Source organism: Eschrichtius robustus, chromosome 13, assembly GCF_028021215.1.
Source record: "Eschrichtius robustus isolate mEscRob2 chromosome 13, mEscRob2.pri, whole genome shotgun sequence".
NCBI lineage: Eukaryota > Metazoa > Chordata > Mammalia > Artiodactyla > Eschrichtiidae > Eschrichtius > Eschrichtius robustus.
Genome location: NC_090836.1, coordinates 3,788,162 through 3,809,777, shown reverse-complemented (window position 1 = coordinate 3,809,777; position 21,616 = coordinate 3,788,162). Strand labels below are relative to the sequence as shown.

Sequence of the window (21,616 nt, the reverse complement as noted above, 5' to 3'; positions counted from 1 at the left end):
GAAGGGAGGGAATGGGTAGGGGCGACATCCTTCACTCTCTGGGCTTAATGACCTCATTAGCCCTGCTTTGATGGCAGAGGCCTAGCCATGCTGTCCCATGGAGCCCCACCCACAGGCCCCCCAGGCAGCAGCCCTCCCCTGGAGCCCCTCCTCCCCCCCCCCCCACAGAAGATGCTTCTTTCACAGCATCTTGCCGTGTTGAGAACTGAGATGAGGTGCTTAATGTTCACCAAAACGCTTGCCTTTTTTCCCCTTCTTTTTTTTTCCAGTAGGAATATATGTTTTAATGACATAATTAACAAAACTGGAGAGTATACACTCTTTTCAATGCACATGGAACATTCACTGAAAGAAACGATTTTCTGGGCCATAAAGCAAGTCTCAACAAATTTCAAAGGACTGAAATTATACAGAGCATATTCTCCAGCCACAGTAGAATAAGCCAGAAATCAACAAGAAAAACACAACTAAAACATTCTCCAAATGTTTGAAAAATCAAGCAACATACATATAATCTTGGATCAAAAAAGAAACTGCAGTGAGGATTAGAAAATACTTTGAAATGAATAGTGAAAATATGACAAATTAAAATGTGCAGAGAGCAGCCAAAGCAGTACTCAGGGTGAAATACATAGCCTTAAAATGCATGTATTCACTTTGAAAAAGATCATCAAGCTATACACTTAAGATCTCTGCGCTTTACTATATATTTCTTAAACTTCAATATTAAAAATTTAGAAAAATAGGAAATCATCCGATTTAACAAATTCACACTAAAATACAACAAATGAGTGATAACATTCGACTATGTCTACCTTTTAAGAAAAAGGTATAGAAAAAAATGATTTTTGCCACACTTTCAAGTGAAATGCCAGTACAAACTGGAAAATTTCAGATGACCAATGTAGGAGAGTTTAGAAGACTTTCAGATGAAACTTAGACCAACCCATCTAGCATACAAAAAGTGCATTTTAGAGACACATTTGGGTGAAACAGAACTTAGAAAGGGAGGTATTGATGAATGATAAAAAGAAAGAGAAGACTAGGAAAAATAATGTCCAAATATATATTTTACAGTTTTATACTTAAACATGGTAAATAGACACCTACATGGTGTCAACTGCACTATTTCTAGGATAACCCTTGGTAGAGGTCCCCTTCAGCTCTCAGTTGCCTTCTGATGTAAAATCTCTAATTGATTTCCCTGTAATTCTATAGAGAGCATAATTCTTTACCATTCTTACCTTGCCTTCTTCCACGACTGGTTAGTTGATAGGTTCTCATGATTTTGAGGCGAATCTCAAGATTAGCCTTAGTTAAATATTATTAATATTTGTATCCGCCCTTCTTTTAAAATGACTGTCCTGTCTGAACCAATCTACTTTGTTAAAGTAAGGTCTTGATCTTCTGCAGTTGAGTTCTTCCTGGTCACCTGGGGACAAGGTCTCCTGTCATGGCCATCTAAGTGGAGACCGCTAGTAGGCAAGTGGGCTTAGATACAGAGGCTTTGAGACTGTATCCCCAACGATCGGATACATGGCCTCTGGCTGATGTATTCTATAGAGTTACCCACACCTTGTTCTTCATTCAAGGACCTCTTGGGGGTTGGTTGTAATAATGCCTTTACCCTGGCATGGCACTGAGGCTGTAAAAACCAGTACACACAGGTCTTGCGAATTCTTCAGCCCATTTGATCCTCACAACCAACCTGCAAGGGAGGCAAAGTTGGACCAGCATCAGCTCCATTTCACAAAGGAGGAAGCGGAGGCCCAGAGGTCCTGTGACTTGCCCAGGGTCACGCTGCTGTAGGTGACAGCTGGTATTCACACCAGGATCTTCTGACCCACTGACCAGAACTGTTCTTGTTTGTTTGCTCATTCTTGCCATAAGCACTGGGGAAGCCCTCATTTCATAGGTCAGACTGAGATTTTTTTTAAAAAGGACCCAGGAAAAACAGCAGAGGGTGATACTCGCCTACAGGCAGAACCTCCAAAGACTCTGTGTATGTATAAATGTAGAGAGTCAGAAGGCAGCGAAACCACCTGCCTCAGGTTCTGAGCACAGCCCTGACTAATTCACTGAATGCACGCTGGCACCTGCAAGTGAAGCAAAAAATAGTCCCGTACTTAGGAAAACATGTGTCTCTGGGGATAAAGACTAAGAGTTCTTGGTGCTGGGGTTTTAATTCAAGTTTCACCTCCAGCACCATCCACATGACACTATAGTTAGCAGTTGAACCTAAGCTTGGTCCAGAAAAGTTACCTGCATCCCTTACCTGCACACAATAAATACGATGATGTAAAAGAGCAAGCCAGTGGTCACCCAGAGCCCCCAGACCAGCCCCTGTCTCACTGTAGCGCTAGCAGCTGACCTTGGCCTCGAGGTCAAGGAGATGGAGGACCAGGGAGAAAGGCATGGTCCCCCCAGAGGGTCCCCAAGCATTTGGTATCTTGGTGGTGACGGCCGCCATGGCACTTCCGACCCAGGATCCTGCCAAGGTCAGAGAACACTGGCCCCGCCGCCTCCTGCAGCCCCTGGCTGGGGTCTCTGCCCAGGGAAGGCCCCCTCATTCAGCTGCAACCAGAGGCCACCGAGCTGGAAGCAGTTACAAGAGGCCAAAACTAGAACTGCCCAGAGACAAGAGAACATGTGCTCCCACTCTCACATCTCTCTCCACTTTCTAGTTCTGTGCCTCGGTTTCCTCTCCTGTAAAAGGGGTAATAATCTTCCCGTGGGGTCGTTTTCAGTATTAAATCAATTAATGCACATACAGCACTTAGTTCAGTGCCTACCACCTAGTTAGCGTTTAGCAAATGTTGATATGATGATGATTACATCAGCCAATCAAAATCCTGTTGGTGGCCATGGAGACAGGAGGCCAGCTCCCTGTCCTGCCACTAATCTGCAGTGTGACTTTGGCCCCAGTGTGTCACCCCGACCCCGCCCCCAGAGCCCGGCTTCCTCAGTTCTCAAAGGGGCCGAGCCAGGCATGCTTCCCCTTCAGCTGTCCCATTCAGAGGCCCGAGGAAGCCTCACTTCTCTGACCCCTGCAGAGGGGCTCTCCACCCACCAGGAATAGGGTCTCAGGCACTTGGAAATTAAACAGAGGGGCAAGAGGGCAAAGAAGGGCCACACATGCGGGGATTGCAACCAGGGTTCATTGGAAGCCTAAATTCAGTTACACGTTAAACCACTTAGGCTGTTTTTTCCTTTCCACCTCTTCGACCGTCACACAGGCCTGGCCTCTTGTTGACCAAGAACCCAGAGGAGGAAAGTGGCACTTATTTAACTGAGGGGGAGGGTGGAGCTGGTTTTTCCACAGCAAATATACTGGCTTTGTTTTTATTTTAGAAACACCAAGCTCCCCGCTCCACCCCCGAGTATGGGGCAGTCCGCCCTTAGGGAATGAAGAGGCAGGGCACCCGCAACCTGAGCTTGTGCTAACGGGAGCAGGCAGAGAATAAGAGGTTGGTGAGAGCCCAGGAGTAGAGAGCGTGTGGGGAGGGAAAAGTCACACCGAGTGCGGCCAACAGGATTGACCCCTGACCTGACTTTCTAGACTTTTCTGCAGCCGCAGTGTCCAGCCTCTGCTCGTGCTGTCCCCTCTGGCTGAGCAGCCTCCCCACGCAGAAACCCTGCCTGTCCTCAAGGACCAGGTTTAATGCCCCCCACTCCGCCCCCGTCGCAATCTGGCAGGATCCATGTGCCACTTCCTCTGGGCCACTGGCAGGGTCCGGAGGTTATGTGTGTGCCTGCCCACCACCCCCATGGCTGCTGTCAGCTCCTTAAGGGCGCACTCCAGGGGTTCTAAGTACAGCTCCTGGCACACCGTGGGGACTCGATGCGTGTCTGTTGAATGAGCGAAGGATGCAGCTGGCCCAGTGTATCTATACACTCAGGTTCCAGGCACCCGCCTGCCCTCTGCTGCCCTCACCCAGCGCCCAGCGTGGTCCACTCTGCTCTGGTCTCTCCCTCTGGCTGAGCCCTGCCCTGCCCACCGGGACTTTGGCACATCCGGCCAGCCAACGGGGTTCTGCCTACGTGTCCCTCATCTTCTCTGCACTTTGAGACTCATTCTCTCTGGGGCAGAGTGGGGTGGCGAGAAGCCATAGAAGAGACGGTGACCCCCAGGTCTCAGGGCCCATAATTTTACATATCCAGCCTGACGCGGTCCCCAGATCCATCGCTTCACCATCAAGGCATTTGAGGCAGCCTTTCTGAGATGTCCTACAGCACAGGCCCCCAGGCCTGCTGGCTCTCCCTGAATCCCAGCTTTGTTCTGCAGTCTGAGCTTTGGCCTGGAGACCCGGCGCCCTAAGGCTGCATCACCAGGCTGTCCGGGAAATCTGTGTCCTAAATGTGGACTTTGTGTGAGAGGATGCACCCACCCTGGGGCTCCGCCCCACCCGCTCAGTTACGTCTGTTCAGATGCAAAGGGTAATTACACTGTGCAGGCCATGGACTTGGAGAACTGGAAGGGGCTTCGGAGAACACTGACTCGAGTGTGGTCCCCAGACCAGTGGCAGCATCTGGGAGTCGGGTGACCACCCCCCTACTTCACCCAGGGTGGTCCAGGTTCAGCCCTGAAAGTCCAGCATTCCGAGAAATCCCTCAGTCCTGGGCAAATCGGATAGCTGGTCGTCCCGCCCGGGAGTCTGTTCTCCAGGGTCCCACCCCAGTCCTAATGAATCGGACACCCTGGGCTGAGCTGCCCGTGCCAACCAGCCCTCCAGATTCTGATGCTCCTGAGAACGGCTGCCCCGCCCCACGGATGGGAAAGCAGACACCCAGGGGAGGGGAGCTGCTTGCCCGAGCCCGGGAGACAGTGAAGGGACGGAGCCAGGAAGTGTCCAAAGTCAATCAGCCTGTTCGCAGCACAAGAAGGTACTAATAAGGACCAAACAAACTCCTGCGGTCAGTGGGCAGCGGGGTCCGGCACAGAGGGTGGGATGGCCGCCTCCAGGTAGGGTGGGATCCTGCTGAGCCCAGAGCACCTGGGGAAGCAACAAGGGGCTGAGGTTCCAGATTCAGGGGCAGGCCCGGGGAGGGGCGGGGGGGCAGGCCCGGGGAGGGGCGGGGGGGCAGCAGGCCAGTTACAAGGCCAAAGAAGAGACGTCCTTGGCTGAAATGGGGCTCATGACACTCCTCAGAGCTCGGGGAAAATGGTCCTGGAGGATGATCTGAAGCCCTGGTTCCTCCGGTCCCTTGGTGGGGGAGATGTGGTGGTGGGGGGGTGGGGGGGGGAGATAAGGCCAGTCAGGCAGCTTGGGTTTGCTTTCCCCTCTCCAGGGGCTGCTGTGGCCATTCCCTCCCTCCTACCGCCACCCCCCTCCGCCCCTCCCCTGATGAGATGCTCGTAATCACAGGGAAGGGCTGAGGAAAACTGGGGTGAAAGAAGGGCCAGGGGAGGAGAATACATTAGGACGGCTGCCTGCCAGGCCCCATCTGGAACCACTTGGGAGAAACGGGCTCTTCTCCCCCCGCCTTCAGCCCGTCCACCCATCCCCAGTCACTAGGCAGGAGGGATTAGTGGTGGCTGGGAATCTTTCCCAGTGAAATGAGCATGCAAATCTCCCTTCTTTACAATGCAAAGACACTTCTCAACCTCAGCTAGGCCTTCTAGCTGCTTCCCTCGCCTTCTCATTTGAAAATATCTACCTTGGGTCTCCAGCCGCACCCCCCCCCCCCCCCCCCCCCCCCCCCCGCTCCCGGATTCCTGACCCGAGTCCACCTCCGCAGATGCTGCTCTGGGAAAGGTGAGCCCTGCCGCGCGTTCTGTGATTGGCTGTCTCGGCAGCACGTGGTGCTGTGGCCGACCCCGCACTCGCCTGTTCTCCTCCGGCCCGCTCCCATGCACGTCAGTCTCCCCAAGGCTGATGAGGTCTTTCCCGCTCCTCCTCCTAGCTGTACACATGGCCTGCCTGTCCGTGTCTGTCCCCTGCTCTCCATCCCGCTGCCCGGGCCTGGTTCAGACCCCACTGTCTCTTTCTTGGACATCCGCACCAACTGTACCAACTGCTTAACTGGTCCCCAAGCACCCAGTTGGCCCCGGCCCTGTTCTGCCCCTGCCAGGGAACTCTTTCTGAAATGCAGGTCTCATCAAGGGACTGCCTCGCTGCGTGCTCTCCTGTGGTCCTCATCACTTTAGGACATGAGTCCAAGTTCTGGGGCTTAGCTGCTCGTGATCTGACCCCTCCCTACCTGTACACTTCTCACCCCTCCATTTTAAAACCTGCATCAGTTGGCCCCAAAGTGGAGACAGACTATCTACTTAGAATTCCTCTTCCTAATTATTTTCGTCTTAAAAAAAAAAGCAAAATTAAGCTTTGATGATGTTTACCATATAGATCTATAATAGTACATGAATAAAATTTATAAATAAACACACACATTTATGGGGTGTGCTCAAAACATTTTAGTGATGGAGTGTACAGTTAAAAGAGCTTGGTGGCCACTGCCCAACATCACCACCCGTCTTACTGCCCCATCCTCAGTGCCCCTGCTCGCATGCTCTGGCAAACCTTTGTACCCACCACTCCCATCTACCACGTCAGGGTGAAGTTAGCTATGGGTAATAGAATATTCAACCATGTACCTTAAAGAAGCTACAAGTATTTTTGTTCTCTCATATAAACTAAGCCTGGAGGTGAGCAACCCATGGATGGTGCGGCAACTCCAAAATCATCTGAGATCCAGGCTCTTTGAACTCGTTGCTCTGTACTTTTCAAATCATGCTTTCCAGCTCATGCCTCAAAATGGCTGCTCGAGCTCCAGCCATTACATCAGCATTCCAGCCAACTAGAAGAAGAAAGGGGTGCAGAGAGACATGCCTCTCCTCACTTTAAGGATATTTCTGATTATTAGAGATAAAGAATGACATTTACTAATGATAAAGAGATCCACCAGGATGATATCACAACTCCAAATCTGTATGTACTACCTAAAATAGCTGCAAAATACATGCAGCAAAAATGAACAGAGTTAACCAACAGTATAGCACAGGGAACTATACTCCATATCTTGTAATAGCCTGTAATGGAAAAGAATCTGAAAAAGAATATATAACTGAATCACTTAGCTATACACCTGAAACTAACGCAACATTGTAAATCAACTGTATTTCAATAAAAATTTTTTTAAAAGAAAAAAATGAACAGAGTTAAAGGATGGACATACAAATTCATGGTCCTAGTGGGAGTCTGATAATACTTTTTTTTCAATATAGGCAGTAGAACAAGCAGACATGAAATCAGCGAGGATGTCACTGTGAAAAGTGCAGTTACCAAATTTAACCTGATTGACGCCCATAGATCTCTGCCCCCTACAGTGACAGGATTCACCTTCTCAAACGCACACAAAACATACACCCAAAGATGATACCTTTAGTTGCATACACTGCTTCTGCTTCCGTGCCTTTTGCGAGCAGTTAATCCTGGCTGTACCCAGTAGGAAGAGAGGCTGGGAAGTGTCGTCTGCTCCAGGGGGCCAAGTACCCAACTAAAATGGGGGATTCCTGTCCTAATCTAGAGGGGAGAACAGGTATTAAGGAAGTCAGCAACCTCGGTCCTCCTTGCTCCCTTCCCTGGCAGCTCTGGTCCTGAGAGCACCGCATGGTGGGTAAGAGCTTGGGCTGAGTCAGAAGCTCCTCGTTCTGTTCGGGCTTTGCCACTTACTTGCTCTGTGACTTGGACACGTTATTTAACCTGTCAGAGCTTCAGTTTCCTTATCTTGCAAAAGGAATGGGAATAACCCTACTTCATAGGGCTGTTGGGAAGCTGGAACAAGATCACCCGTGTAAAGCACTTAATCCTGGGCTTGGCACGTAATAAGTGCTCAGTAAGTGTTAGCTGCACAGAGAAATTAAGTAACTTGCCCAAGGTCACACAGCGGGGAAATGACAAGGCTAGGTTTCACATCCAGGCATCTGGCTCCAAGCTGGTTCTGACACTTCCTCGGGGGCCTCTGCCAGCCCTAGCATAGGGCCCCACGTATGGTAGGGTCCTATGTAAGGAGCACAGAACAGGGGGTTAGGAAACCATTAGCCACGTGACTTGAGAGAGGTCATTTGAAAATGAGTCTTAACTCAGACATGTATTAATTTCCTCATTGCTTCTGCAGAAGGTTGCATTAAGTGAGTCCAGAGGTTTTTGCTGACTCTGACATTCCACAGCACCGGGGGCTTCTGTCTTCTCTACCCCTCAGGGCTGAAACTTTACCATTAGAAATGTGTTTCTTTTGTTAAATCCTGTCATCTGCCTGAACTCTTTTAAAAATAGTTTCCTTTAGAGGGTCCTGACCCCTTGGTTTGCAGGTCTAGAGAAGGTTCTGGTGCATGAGTACAGTGGGCCCCAGCTGGGAGGGGAGGACCAGGCAAAGGGAGAAGAGAATGCAGACAGGAGGGGCTGGGCCCCAAACAAACTGTCAGCTTACCAATGGCCCTGGTGGCCCAGAGGGTCCCTCGTCAGGACCTTGTGCACAGTGACCGTGTAATAGCTCCCAGTCCAGTCGCCTGGCCGACCCCATCTAGCACCGCTTTTTACACTTTTTTTATAGGGCTTCCTTTTTTCTCCTTCTGTATTTTTTCCACCACCCTACCTCTCAGACTAAATCGGAGAAAAATGGGTTTTGTCTTTTTTTACCAAGAAGATAAAGTCTTAAATTACCTTCTTCAAGGTCTGCAAATAGAAATCCCAAATAAGACAGCCACCTCTTCTTTTCTGTCTTCCTCTCTCCCTGTCTCAGGAGCCCATGAGCTTGAAATAAAACTCAGCACGGTGGCTCCAGGGGAAGTAATCTGGGCCCGGCCGGCACCAGCCGCGGAGGGGGTGCAGGGCAGTGGCGGGAGGGCCCGAGCAGACACTGGTGGGAATGGAGGAGAGGGAGATGGAGGTGGGCAGAACCAAGGCCTGCTTGCTCTGGGTCTGGAATAAAAGAGGGCCCCCTAAAGGGGACGGTTCCTCAAGGAGCAGCTACGCTCTGAGCGTCAGCGCGTGTGTGTGGGGGAGCCCAGGGAATGAGAAGCCCGAGGAGAGACCTCGGAGGCTGCTTTGGGATTTAGATGCAAACAGGATCACCGGGCACGTGAACCCCCATCTTCTCATCCCACTGACGCCACGGTTCCCAGAGAGCCCACCAGCGGGCATCGGGACAAGGGGAAGGAGCATGGTTCTGGGGCAAAGACTAGGAATTCTAGGGCTGGTGCTCTGGGTTCTAACCCTTGCCCCATGTAATAATAGCCAACCGTATAGAGCACTTACTCCGTGCCAGGGACGGTGGTCAACACCCCACATAGATCATCCCATTTCATCTGCAAGACAACCCTGCCACGTGGGCATCATTATTCTCTCCAGTACAGATGAGGACACGGAGGACGAGAGGTTACGTAACTACCCACATTCTCACATACCTTGTGACAGATCAGGGTTTAAACCCAGGGAGCCAGACTCCAGATCTTGTCATCCTACTGCCAAACCACTCGGTCTACCGACGTGCTTCCTCCTTTGGAAAGTCGAGGTGCTGGGGACAGGCGGGGTGGCCTGGGGATCGTCGAGGTCCTTTCCAGCACAGATGCTCTGAGTTGGGGTTCATGCCTCACCTGCGCATGCAGAGGTCCTGTTCAAATGATACAGGATTCCACCGCAAGGCAGGCACGCTGAGTGTGTGTGTGTGTGTGTGTGTGTGTGTGTGTGGTGTGTGTGTGTGTGTGTGTGTGTGCAGGACAGGTGAACTTGTGTCCTGCCACCCTGCTAAGACAGGGGGGAGAATAAGAACACAATAGCACAGTGCAAAGTCTGTAGGAAGACTTGCAGGTTAGTACTGCATCAGAAGGGCCAAACCAAGATCCACAGGGCTAGAAAATTCTGTGTGGTTCACCTCCATTGTGTGTCCAATGACCTTGGCGTTTCCCTGCTCTTTGCTTGGGGCTGCACACCCCCAGTCTGAGAGTCCCTGGCCAGACAGGCTAGGACGCCCTTTGAAGGGAACCTCGCCTGGCTCTGGGTGGGCGAGGCCGTCTCCATGGACCCCTGGCCACACGTGTGTCTTCTTTGCAGGCCCAGCAACCATGGCCCATTACAAGGTCGAGCAGGACGACTGGCTGACCGTCTACTTGAAGTATTTACTCGCCGTCTTTAACTTCTTCTTCTGGGTAAGTGAACCCGGCACGCGCCACCCGCTTCCCCAGCACCGCGTGAGTCAAGCCGTCTTTGCTTTTTGTGAGTCATCGCTCTGGAGCTGATTTTTTCCAAATCAAAGACCACCCGTGGGCAAACTCTGCCTACTTGAAAGCAAATGTGTACATTTGCTACTGAGGGGGAACAGAAGACCCGGCTTGCAGGCTGGCGTGGAGTCCGTACCGCCCAGCATCCGGGCATCGCAATGAGCTTGCGTCCCGGCCTCGGTCCGCGAGGTCTGGCTCTTCCTCCCCCGCTAACTGGCGGCTCCAGTGCCTGGTGGGAAATGTGACGGCCTCAAATAACTGCTTGTTTTCCTGCGAAGCCCATTTGCCTTTCATGATTCACATTCTCCAGGCCCGAGGCAGAGAAACATAAGTCCTGGGGGGCCCAGGGCTGCCTCTGTGCATCGGGAATGGTCTCTGCAGCGACTCCCCCCCGGGGAAACCACCCGGGCTAGGTCATCCAGGAAGAAAGGAGTCTGTCCACGTGAGGCAATTATCCAGATAATTGGTAGCACAATACCATCAGGTCCCAAAAGAGCCAGACACTGGAATGAGTCTGGAGAGGCAGAAGAGGGCTAACAGTGCAGGCGCTGCCGTCAGCAGACAGGCTCTGCTGTAGGCAACTCACCTACGCTGGCTGAGCCTGTGTCCCCAGTTAAACGAAAGCTATTTGGCAATGACCAACCCGCTTTTTTGCCTAATATAACTTCCTTGTTCCCATCCCTTCTGCCTAGAAGAGTCTTTCGTTTTGTATGGCTCTCGGAGTTCCTTCGCATCTGCTAGATGGGATGCTGCCTGATTCAAATCGAGTTTTGTTCAGATCAACTTAACATTTTTAATGTGCCTCAGTTTATCTTTTATTTTTAAAATTTATTTATTTATTTATTTATTTATTTATTTATTTATTTATTTATTTATGGCTGCGTTGGGTCTTCGTTGCTGCGCGCGGGCTTTCTCTAGTTGCGGCGAGTGGGGGCTACTCTTTGTTGCGGTGCGCGGGCTTCTCATCCTGGTGGCTTCTCTTGTTGTGGAGCATGGGCTGTTGGTGCGCGGGCTCAGTAGTTGTGGCACACGGGCTTAGCTGCTCCGCGGCATGTGGGATCTTCCCGGACCAGGGCTCGAACCCGTGTCCCCTGAATTGGCAGGTGGATTCTTAACCACTGCGACACCAGGGAGGTCCCTCAGTTTATCTGTTAATAGTGTATTTCACAGATGCCCTGAAATGGTGTATGTGACGTGCTTAATTCTGTCTCTGCACACAGAAGGCATTCAATAAATGCAGTATTTTGGATATATTAGATGTAGAAGGCCCGAAAATGCCACCAGATCAACCTGCTGGTAAGGCAGGGCTGAGTTTCCTTGTTGCCATGGCAAAGGATGCACTCCCAGAAGCCTCTCAGAAAGGCGGAGGCAAAGATGGGCTATGTTTGCCTTTTCAGAGTCTTCCAGTAAGATTAATGAAATTGCTTAATACTGGGAAGGATCATGGTGTAGTAGTTAAGGATTGGTACACACAGCAGGGCAAGGGTTTAGGAGAGTCTTGGAGAGGAGACATACAATGCTATCTATTCAGAAGTTAAACAATCTGATGTTTGCTTAAATGCTTTTTGCAAAGTTCCTGAAACGAACAATGAACTTGTTTTTATTTGCAACTTTTCTCTTCCTGGGCAAGCGTTTCCTGGAATAGGGAAGTTGTGTAGATGAAGACAGTGGAATAATAAAGCCACAGTGATATGATCAGGTCATTGTGTGGGCGTAGATAGTTTCGATTCTCAGAGAGAAATCCAGCGGGGTGTTCAAGATTCTCGCTGAGCGAGGATTTTTTAAAAATACAGTAAGTCCCCTACATACGAACGAGTTCCGTTCCGAGAGCGCATTCATAAGTCCAGTTTGTTCGTAAGTCCAACAGAGTTAGCCTAGGTACCCAACACAATCGGCTATATAGTACTGTACTGTAATAGGTTTATAACACATTTCACACAAATAATACATAAAAACAAACACAAAAAATAAAGAAAACATTTTTAATCTTACAGTACAGTACCTTGGAAAGTACAGTAGTACAGTACAACAGCTGGCATCCAGGGGCAGGCATCGAGTGAACAGGCAAGAGGAGTTACTGACTGGAGGAGGGAGAGGAGGTGGGAGGTGGTAGAGCTGAAGGATGGTCAGCAATAGGAGACGGGGGGGCAAGCTGCAATTTCACTGACGCCTGACGTGGATGGCACAGGTTCTGGTTCCTTGCTGGAACCAGATGCACGTTTGCATCTTTGAAAGCTTGCACCTTGAAGGTTTGTACGTAGGGGACTTACTGTAATAAGTGTGCTTTTCCCGCTCATAAAGTCTTGTGTATCCACTAATAATCGATAAAATACTAAAAAATATAAGTAAGAAAAAAAATGGCCCATATCTCAGGGTATTAGGCTCCTAGGGTGCTGTAACAAAGGAGCATAAATTGAGTTGCTTAAGACAACAGAAATGTATTGTCTCACAGCTCTGGAGGCCAAAATCAAGTCCGAAACAAGTGTCAGCAGGGCCGTGCTCCCTCTGAGACTCTAGGTAGGACCCTCCTTGCCTCTTGCAAGTGCCTGGTGGTGGCGGGCATCGTGGAGTCCTTGGCTTTCGACTGCGTCTTTCCAGTCTCTGCCTCTGTCATCACATGCTGTCCTTCCTGTGTGTCTCCATCCTTACACAGCATTTTCTTCTTCTTGTAAGGACCCACTCATATATAGGATTAGGGCCCATCCTAATGACTTTACCCTAATTAATTACATCTGCAAAGATCTTATTTCCAAATAAGGTCACATTCACAGGTACTGGGGTTAGGACTTTAACAAATCTTCTTGGGGACACAATTCAACCCATAATACTGTCTACCCAGAAATGACCACTGTGGACGTTCCTTCTAGACTTTGCCCTGATCAGGACAACAGATGGTGGTGACCTGCATTGCGGGGGTGACAGCGAGCATTGAAATACTTGGGGAGAGTCAAGGGATTTAGGAAGCAAAATTGACAAGATTTGGTCATTAATCAGATGCGGTCGAGAGGGCAGAGGTGTCTGGAATATGTAAGTCCATCCCCGCAGCGGGAGCCCAGGAAGGCAAGCGGCGTGGGGTCAGATGGCGAGGTCAGACGTCGGCGTGGTGCGTTTGAGTTGCCAGGAGACCATCTGAGCAGAGATGCCCGGTGAGAGAAGTCAGCTCAGGGGTCTGGGTCTCAGATGGGCATCGTCTCCACCCCCATGGTGGCTGCAGCCACGGGATTGGGTGAGAACCCCAGGGAGAGCATGGGGGCTGAGAAGTCAGGCAAGAGAGAGACGTGGGAGTCCCAGATATCAGGGGTGCGTCCAGGGTCCACAGTGTCCCCGTTTGCCCTGTCTAAACCAGGAGAGACCGGCATGCTGGACCGAGTGGTCACCCCCGGGGTGAGGTGGGGGGAGCAGCCAGAGCCGAGGGGGGAACCAGGAAGACAGTGTCCCAGAAGCGGGAGATGGGGGAGTCGAGCGTGTTAAAGGGAGAGGACACGCCACGCATCTTAAGGCCCGGCAGTGGCCGCACAGAGGTCAGTGGGTGCCATGGTGGGAGTGCTCTCAGGAGAGTAGTGGGCAGGGGGGTCGAGGGAGAGGGCGCTCAGTGTAGGCAACACCCGCTGGGCACCCGGAGCAGAGGAGGCTTATCGTGAGTTGCTCAGCCCAAGACCCTGACCATGCACGGGGGCCTGGGAGGGGGAGCGGGCGGCAGGCGTGGTGACCACCCGTGGGGTCCCTTCCACCTGAGCGGACCTGGGGTCTGTCAGGCAGATGGGCAGCAAGTGTGTCAGCCCAGCAACTCCCCATACAGACCTCCCTGCTTTGAGTTGAAAATACCCCTGCCGTGGGGCCTGGCTGGATGCGGCCCAGCTTCCAGGGACCTACTCACCCAAGCCTCCTCCCCATATGGGGCATGGTCGGTTTCGATGGTCCAAGCCTCGGGGTCCCGGCATCCATCCCCTGGGCCCCCTGTGACCTCCTCAGTAGACATAGGGCAGACCCCCGGCCCATCTCCTCCCACGGCAGAGCACAGCCTCGCACATTTGTCAGCACACAACCCCTGGGAATTTTCAAGACTTCCCCAGGGAGGGGGCCTTGTCCACGAGGATCCCTCCCACACACCCTGGAGTCCAGCTGCTGGTCCTCCCCGCTGAGCCTCTCTTATAAGACTCGCGGCAGAGCCAGTGTCTGCACTGTGGATGCTCCCCACCCCCAAGCGGTCCCCACCTCTTCCCCCTTCCCTGTAGAATCTATGCAGAGCAACAGGGAGGGTCCCCAAAGAGCCCCCATCTGCTGTCCACTGAGGCCCCTCCCAGTGCCCCCCTCCCCCCCCCCCCCCCGCCGCACAGACACGGAAGGTGACCTGGACGGCAGAGGCAGGTTGATTGGGTGAACACTCACGCTTCCTTTCTCCCCAGAACAGCGGTCCTTCCCCGTACATCACCTTGCTACGCCGTCCAAATCCAGCACAGAGAGGATAGGGAAGCCCAGGTCCTCCCTGCGGGGTCGCGATGCTTGGCATCTGAGAGGTACTGCTGGATAAAGACCTTCCGTGGATTATCGCCTGCGATTCCGCAGGTCAACCCCGGTGGCTGTATCACTGATATCCTCATGTTACAGACAGGGAGCAGACGCACCCAGCTCGGAATCCTGCCCTAGGTCTTGTCGTGGCGATAAGGAAAGCTGGTGCTAACATCCAGGTAGTCTGGTCAGCGATAATTGAAAATCTATTCCATGGCGTTTATTAAGCATGTGCTAAGTGCCAAGCCCTGTTGCGGACACTTGGGATACGTCCGTGGACAAAGCTCCCAGCATCCGTGGAGCTTTCTGTTGGAGGCCTTTCCCTGGGCTGTGCTTCCACCCACATCCTCCCAGCGCCCCGAGGCTGTGAACGGCTCTACGAGAGCCCCGTTTTACCAAGGTGGAAGCAATCTGCCCGAAGCCCCAGAGCTGGAGGCCCCCGCTCTCTGACCCCTAAGCCGGTGTGCCTGGCCATCAGCTCTGACGTTACCCGCTGCCTCCAGCTCTGAGTCCTGCACTTTCCCAGTGTCCCGGGTGCCGGGAAAACTTGGGCTCAAGTTCAGGCTCAAACTGAGACCCCATTGTCTATCTGCCATGGAAGATTAGGTGCTGTGGACTGAATTGTGACCCATAGGGATTCATATGTCGAAGCCCTAACCCTCAACGTGATTGTATTTGGAGACAGGGCGTTTAGGAGGTAATTAAGGTTAAATAAAGTCACAAGAGTGAGGTCCTAATCCGATGGGATTGGCCTTACAAGTAGAGGAAGAAAGCTCTCTCTCTAAGCCTGCCCAGAGGAAAGGCCATGAGGACACAGTGAGGAGACAGCCGTCGTCTGTAAGCAAAGAAGGTCCTCACCAAAACTGAATCAGCCAGCACCTTATTTGGAGGACTTCCAGCCTCCAGAACCATGAGAAATAGAAATAAATTTCTGTTGTTTAAGCTGCTCTGCTATGGCGTTTTATTAGGGCAACCTTGAGCAGACTAAAACATTAGGCAAATCACTTAATCTCACTGAGCTTCACGTTTTTCATACGTTAAACGGGAATGTCAGTACCTGTAAGAATTAAAGATGAGTATTTAGAAAAACATTTCGCACAGTGTCTGGCACACACCTACCTGGTGCTTAGCTGTTATGCACAGCTATTATGATTAGACTAAGGGGCACACCTCATCTCTAACAGCTTTCTATGTCCATAGCTCTGGCTTGGAGGCTTTGGGGACCATGACCCATATAAGAAATTCATGGAAGCATAAGAATTGCTCACATGAAGTGTCATTCACGAAGCTAAGCTTACCCTTACCGTGTGCAGTGCGCTCTGATGCTTTCTCCTCTATAGCGTGGTGGTTTGGTTTGGTTTGGTTTTTTAGCGCAGGTTACCACCCACCAAGTTTAGCTCACAGCCCTAAATGGTTACATCCCAAAGTTTGAAACACCCAGAGCAGTGGGATGGGGAGAGCAGCACCCCCTCCACCCCCAGGTGGGCAGGATTCAGGTGCCAGTCGTGCAGTGCAAGGTCTCGATGAGACTTTAAACCAAGTCTCCACCAGCTGCCACCATAGCACAATTTGAGGGTTATAAATCATCTCACACTCCAAAATGATTCTACAAGCACTCTGTAATTATCTTCATTCCCATTCTGTAGATGATAAAACTTCAGCTGAGATGACTGGCAGAGTTCTAGGTCAAGTCTGGGTTTTCTGACTCTGCGTCTGGTGCCCTTCCCGTCTCCGTAGACCACTGACTCGTAACCACAGCCTTAGACCCACCACTCTGATGCCTACTTGGACTCCAAAATGTCCCCCCGAGTCAGGGTTGAACCTGGATTAGGACGTTTTGATGGTGTGGACAGTTCAGACACGCAGAGCATGAAGAATATCAGCAGAGCTGAAGTATAGCGTCACAATACACACCCGCATCCTGTATCTAAGCTCTGCCCCACCTCTGGACCCCTACCCCCTACTCAACCCATGCCTGCCCCCCATCCTTCACCATCACCCTGCCCCTGACTCCCACCTCACCCCCACCATGCAGTTCGACTAATGCAGAGTTGAACATGACCATCTCACTGGGCAGGGGCGGCTCCCTTGGATACAGCTCTGGGTCAGGAACCAAAAATGCCAAAGCTTTCATGACCCTAAAAACAGAAAATGTGGCCCAAGCTTCCTATGCAGCCGCCTAGGAAATGCTTTACCTCCCCCTCCCATTTGCTACACGGATCCCTACAGCTCCCATCACCCCTGCAATGTTGTTCTCTAATGGATTATTTTAATTAGCTCCTTGGCAGTGTTAATAATCAAAACTTTTCCAACCTCCCAGGAGCTACGCAGGCGGAGGACAGGGCTGGTTCTAACTGGGTGAACACTCGTCCAGCCCCCAGTCCTTCCCAGTCCAGGTGGTGCTTGGCACCTGGAGGCCCCCAGCAAACACTTAGGGGAGTGGACTGCACCACCACCTGTGCGATCTCCGCCCCCTCCCCGTGCCACGGGCACCCCGGCACTGCGGGCAGAGAGCACTCCTGCCCCAGGGTCCTCCCGTATTGGGAGCCCCAGCGTCCTGGGCCTGCTCCACTGGCCGGTCCCCTCCCCGATCCCAGCCCAGAAACCATTCAGCAGCCTGACGAGGAGAGGAAAACCCTGCAATGACTTTTACACTCTGCCTGCTTTCCTCTGGGTCTGCAGCCTTAGGTCTCTCAAGACTCAGTGTGCGCGGCCGCTCAGGCTAATCCTTCTCCCCATGATGACAAGCAACTTTTTGGCCATGCTTCTTCTCTGTAAATGGGCCGTTCCTAAAATTACACGGCCTGGGTGACCTGCCCGCCCCTCCCGGCCTACCTGTGTCCTGGTTGGTAAGAAGGCCAGCTTCACCCTCTGCAGCGTTTTCTGGCTGATTGGCTACAGGCTATGGTTTTGAAAAATGTACTCAATATTCCAAAGAAATCCAACCCAGTTTCTGTAAAGAGCCAAATACTGTTGAATCAACTCTATGCAAATAGCCGTTGCACAGCTCAGCAGGGTCATTTGGCTCCGGCCCCAGTTGGTCTTCCGCAGGGCCTCTTCCACAGCTCTTTCTGCTGACACGGCATCTCCGAACCACTTGGCGAAAGCCATGAGCATCTTGCCGGAGGTGTATTGGCAGATGGTCGTGGGGCATGTCACCCATGCGGAAGACCTCAGAGCTTCTCATCCGGCCATTTTACAGATGAAGAAACTGAGGCTTCCAGAGGCGAAATGTCTGCACAGTCACACACTTAGTCAGGGGCATGGCCAGGGCTGGGACCCAAGCCCACTGACACCTTCCCTCCCAAGACTCCCTCTGGTGATCCGTCCCGACGTTGGGCAGCTTTGACTTCTCCTGTCCAAAGGAAAGATCGTTTTCTAAAGAGCCAACTGGGTCCCAAGCAGGACACCCCCTGAAGGACTTGAAACGCTCTTGCTCCCGATGGCAAATCCCACTGGGTGTCCCCAGCAGACGCTATGTGACACCCCAGGGGAGGTTTGGGGGCCCCATTGACTCGGACTCGCCTCCTGATTTCTTTTGCACATCAGAACCAGTGTGAATTTGTTGCTTTCCAGACCTTAATCAGGACGGTGTGTCCGCCCAGACCCTCCCCTGTGGGCGAGGGCCCTGCTGCCGCCCTGGCTGAGCCGCAGCCCTGCCTGCTTTGCGAGATCCCAGCCGTTTCTGTGACCGGGATACGCTCCTCTTTTAGGGGCTCAGTGTGCTTATCCGCGGCTGCATTTCTCACAGCACCCCCTCCCTCCCCTGGGACCACATAGTTTTTTCCTTTCTTGCATAATTTAACTTTCCTCCGTTTGGGCTGAAAATCCTGCCCCTCGTTACCCCACCTTCTACCCCAAAGCTCCTATCAAAGCAAACACCCTGATGCAGACAGGGAAGCGGCGGGAGGGGCAATCCTGAGCTGGGCCAAGGGCCTCCAGGCCGCGGCCCCAGCAGAGGGTGTTCTTGGGATCCTGCTGGGGGAGGGGACAGGACCGACGCCTGTCGACTAGGAAACTACGCGGTGGTTCTCAACTGGAACCACCTGGGAGCTTAGTAAAGGATCCGGGCCTGATGCCACCCCCAGAAATCCAGTCACCTTGCTGATGCTCAGAGGTGTCTGGGTGGTGGTGCGGCCCAGCTGAGAAGCGCAGCCTGAGAGGGTGCAAGGTGGAGGGGGCCCCAGAGGCGTCTACACCGGGGTCGTTGTGAGATGCAAGATGAGGCCTCAGCCCCCGAAGCTGAGCGCGTTATTTTATGTGGATGACGTTTCTCTGGGCAAAGCGTCCAGAGCTTTTTATCTGATCCTCAGTGGGTTCCATGTCCCCCAGCAAATTAGGTGTCCCCAGTGCTGTTCACACATACCCCTTTTGGTGGTTCCGGATCCGACGCTAAGCCTGTGGGGTTGACAAGCCTAATGGATGATGTGCCTATTTCTATAAAGACACTACACGCATCAAAAGTTAGATCCACTCAGTGTGGTCACATTGACTATTGCATGCTGCTCAGAATCTCTTCTTGGTACTACCACGTGCCTTTGATGAATAAAAAATGAGAAATGAACTATTACTTAATGCACTGTGTTTGATAGGCAGAAACCCTTCAAAACATAAGACCCGTGGGAAAAAGTAATCAAAGGGGCCCTTGGTAGTTATAGGTTGGGAACCACTGGTCTAATACATCCACCTTGTTTGAGAGATGAAGAAACTGAGGCCCAGAGAGGTTAAGGGACCATCTTTAGGTCACATAGCCAGTTATGCACAGTCGAGACCCTCTCTCAAGCCTCCTGGGCATGCTGTAGGGGCAGAAAGAATATGTGCAGAATATTTTGCTGGAAACCCTCACTTGACACAATCCTGTTGACCCAGATGGAGGAAATTCCTCACTGGTCATGGAGGTTATGTGACCAGAGGTAGCCCACGCTCCAGAGAATTAGAAAGCCTGTTGTAGTCCAGGATTTCATCCAGCCTAAGATACCATCACTTGTAAGCTACACCATTGTTTTCTGTACCGCAAGGCAAGAGTGCGGCCAAGCGTGGTTGTAAGATGCCATCAACCATAACATGTGTCTGGTTTTGGAGATGTCAAAATGTGAGAAAAAATATGTGCCGTGGAATCAAAGGAGGTGGATTCCATTTGGAGCTGTGCGACGTCCTTCCACCTGGTTCTCTTAGCCGCTAGAGGTGCTAAGGGGGATGAAACGCCCCTTAAAAGAAAACAGATGTATCTAAAAAGCAGGAGTGAGTAGGGGAGCAGGCCCAGCCCGGTGTGTGCGATCCCAGGACAGAGTCCCACGTTGGCCCTCAGCAGACCTGGCTCTGCATCTCAATCTCGAAACTCTGGGCGGGTTTCTGTGGGGGGAGCGGGGGCGTGTGCAGGAGGGTGTCCTCTTGAGCACGCTCTATTCTCTCCAGCCTCCATTTCTTCATAGGCAAAAGAGAAAATGCCCGCTCCTGCCTGCCTGCCCTAAGCCTCCTGAACTATTGTGGAGCTCGGAAGAGAATGTGGAAAGTTGAGCCATGGAGGCGCCTGGTGCAGACCCCGCTGAGGTCTGCGAACGGCAGGCGGGTCATACAGAGTCATCGGGGCAGTGGGACCGAGCCCACTGGGGCTGCCCACCTTCCACCACACTCAGGACCCCCTGAGGGAGCGCCAGCCCCCATCTGAGAAGAACTCATCCTCAGATGAGGCAGGGAGGCTGGGGGCCAGACGGACGCCTGCCCTCCCAGGAGCAGGTGGCAGATCTGGTCACAGGTTCCGGGGTCCTGCCCCCCTCAAACCCTGGGCAGACACCCCTGCTGCTCACCATCTGGCACCTCGGGGACACACACACACATACTTTGCCCAGGATCACAGCCACAGAAAGGGTCATTCAGCCTCACTGCAGAAGGAACAGGGCAGCTGTATTTCCCAGGGTCCCTTCCTGGGATCAGGGCCGAAAGGGATCAGACGGTCAGCAAAGAGGACACCTCCCCCTCCTGCTCGGTGTCCTGCCATCCCAGAGCGACTCCAGCCTGTGGAGCGTGTGTCCCTTCCTTTGGGGGGCAGCTTGGCCGAGCCGCAGGCCCGGCCTCCGAGCTGGGGCTGGCCCTGCCCTGCGTCGCCCCCGCAGGGGCGGCCCTCGGGCAGCTCCCCTTCCTCTGTTGGCCTCGTCCTCTGTCTGTAGAGCAGAGATGAGAAGCCCAGTCGCGCTTCCCCCACAGGCGATGAGAAAGGGGGCTTGTGAAAGTGGCCCGCCAGGGATGCAAGCCGGGGAGGAGCGCTCGGGGTTGGGGGCGGGGATGGCGGGAGGGGGTCCCCACAACTGGAGTGTCCCTGCCTCGTGACGGGGAAGCACGGGACCGGGAGTCAGACCTGGATCCAAACTCTGTCCCTGCCTCTCCCCTCAACCATGGGTAAGCCTCTGTTTCCCCATCTACAAAATGGGCAGCCAGACGCTTCCCACGGGCTCCTCAAAGGACCAAATGAGATGATGCACGAGAAGGGCCTCGTAGGGGGTGGGTGCTCAGAACCCGGTGTCCTGCAGATGGGGGGTGCCGCGGTCATGGCCGTGGGCGTCTGGACCCTGGTGGAGAAGAGCGGCTACCTCGGCGTCCTGGCCTCCAGCACCTTCGCCGCGTCCGCCTACATCCTCATCTTCGCGGGCACGCTCGTCATGGTGACTGGCTTCCTGGGCTTTGGTGCCGTCATCCGCGAGGACAGGAGCTGCCTCTCTGCGGTGAGTGCCTGCCCGGCCCTGCCCAGCGCCGTGGGCAGAGGGAGGGCCACCTGCCCCGGGGCTTCTGAGAGCCTGCCCCCCTGACCAGGCTCTGCACTGAGAGCCCACCCGGTGACACTGGCCCTGGTCTTGGAGGCCTCGGGAAGGCTGCCATGGTCTCCAGGTGCTT

General features: G+C 52.8%; 1 protein-coding gene and 1 long non-coding RNA gene across 5 annotated transcripts in view; both read left to right on the top strand.

Annotated features, from left to right (window-relative positions):
- TSPAN11 (tetraspanin 11) overlaps positions 1-21,616 on the top strand; it is a 63,735-nt gene that overhangs the window by 16,686 nt on the left and 25,433 nt on the right. For all 4 annotated transcript variants that reach the window (XM_068561465.1, XM_068561464.1, XM_068561466.1 and 1 more), the window contains exons 3-4: positions 10,053-10,147; positions 21,256-21,447. In XM_068561465.1, coding sequence (XP_068417566.1) covers positions 10,064-10,147; positions 21,256-21,447 — 276 coding nt within the window. In that variant the 5' untranslated portion in view covers positions 10,053-10,063. The remainder of the gene's footprint in view (positions 1-10,052; positions 10,148-21,255; positions 21,448-21,616) is intronic.
- LOC137775521 (uncharacterized) lies at positions 13,250-15,670 on the top strand. The gene is made up of 2 exons (XR_011076038.1): positions 13,250-13,365; positions 14,626-15,670. It is a non-coding gene; the product is annotated as an uncharacterized lncRNA (long non-coding RNA).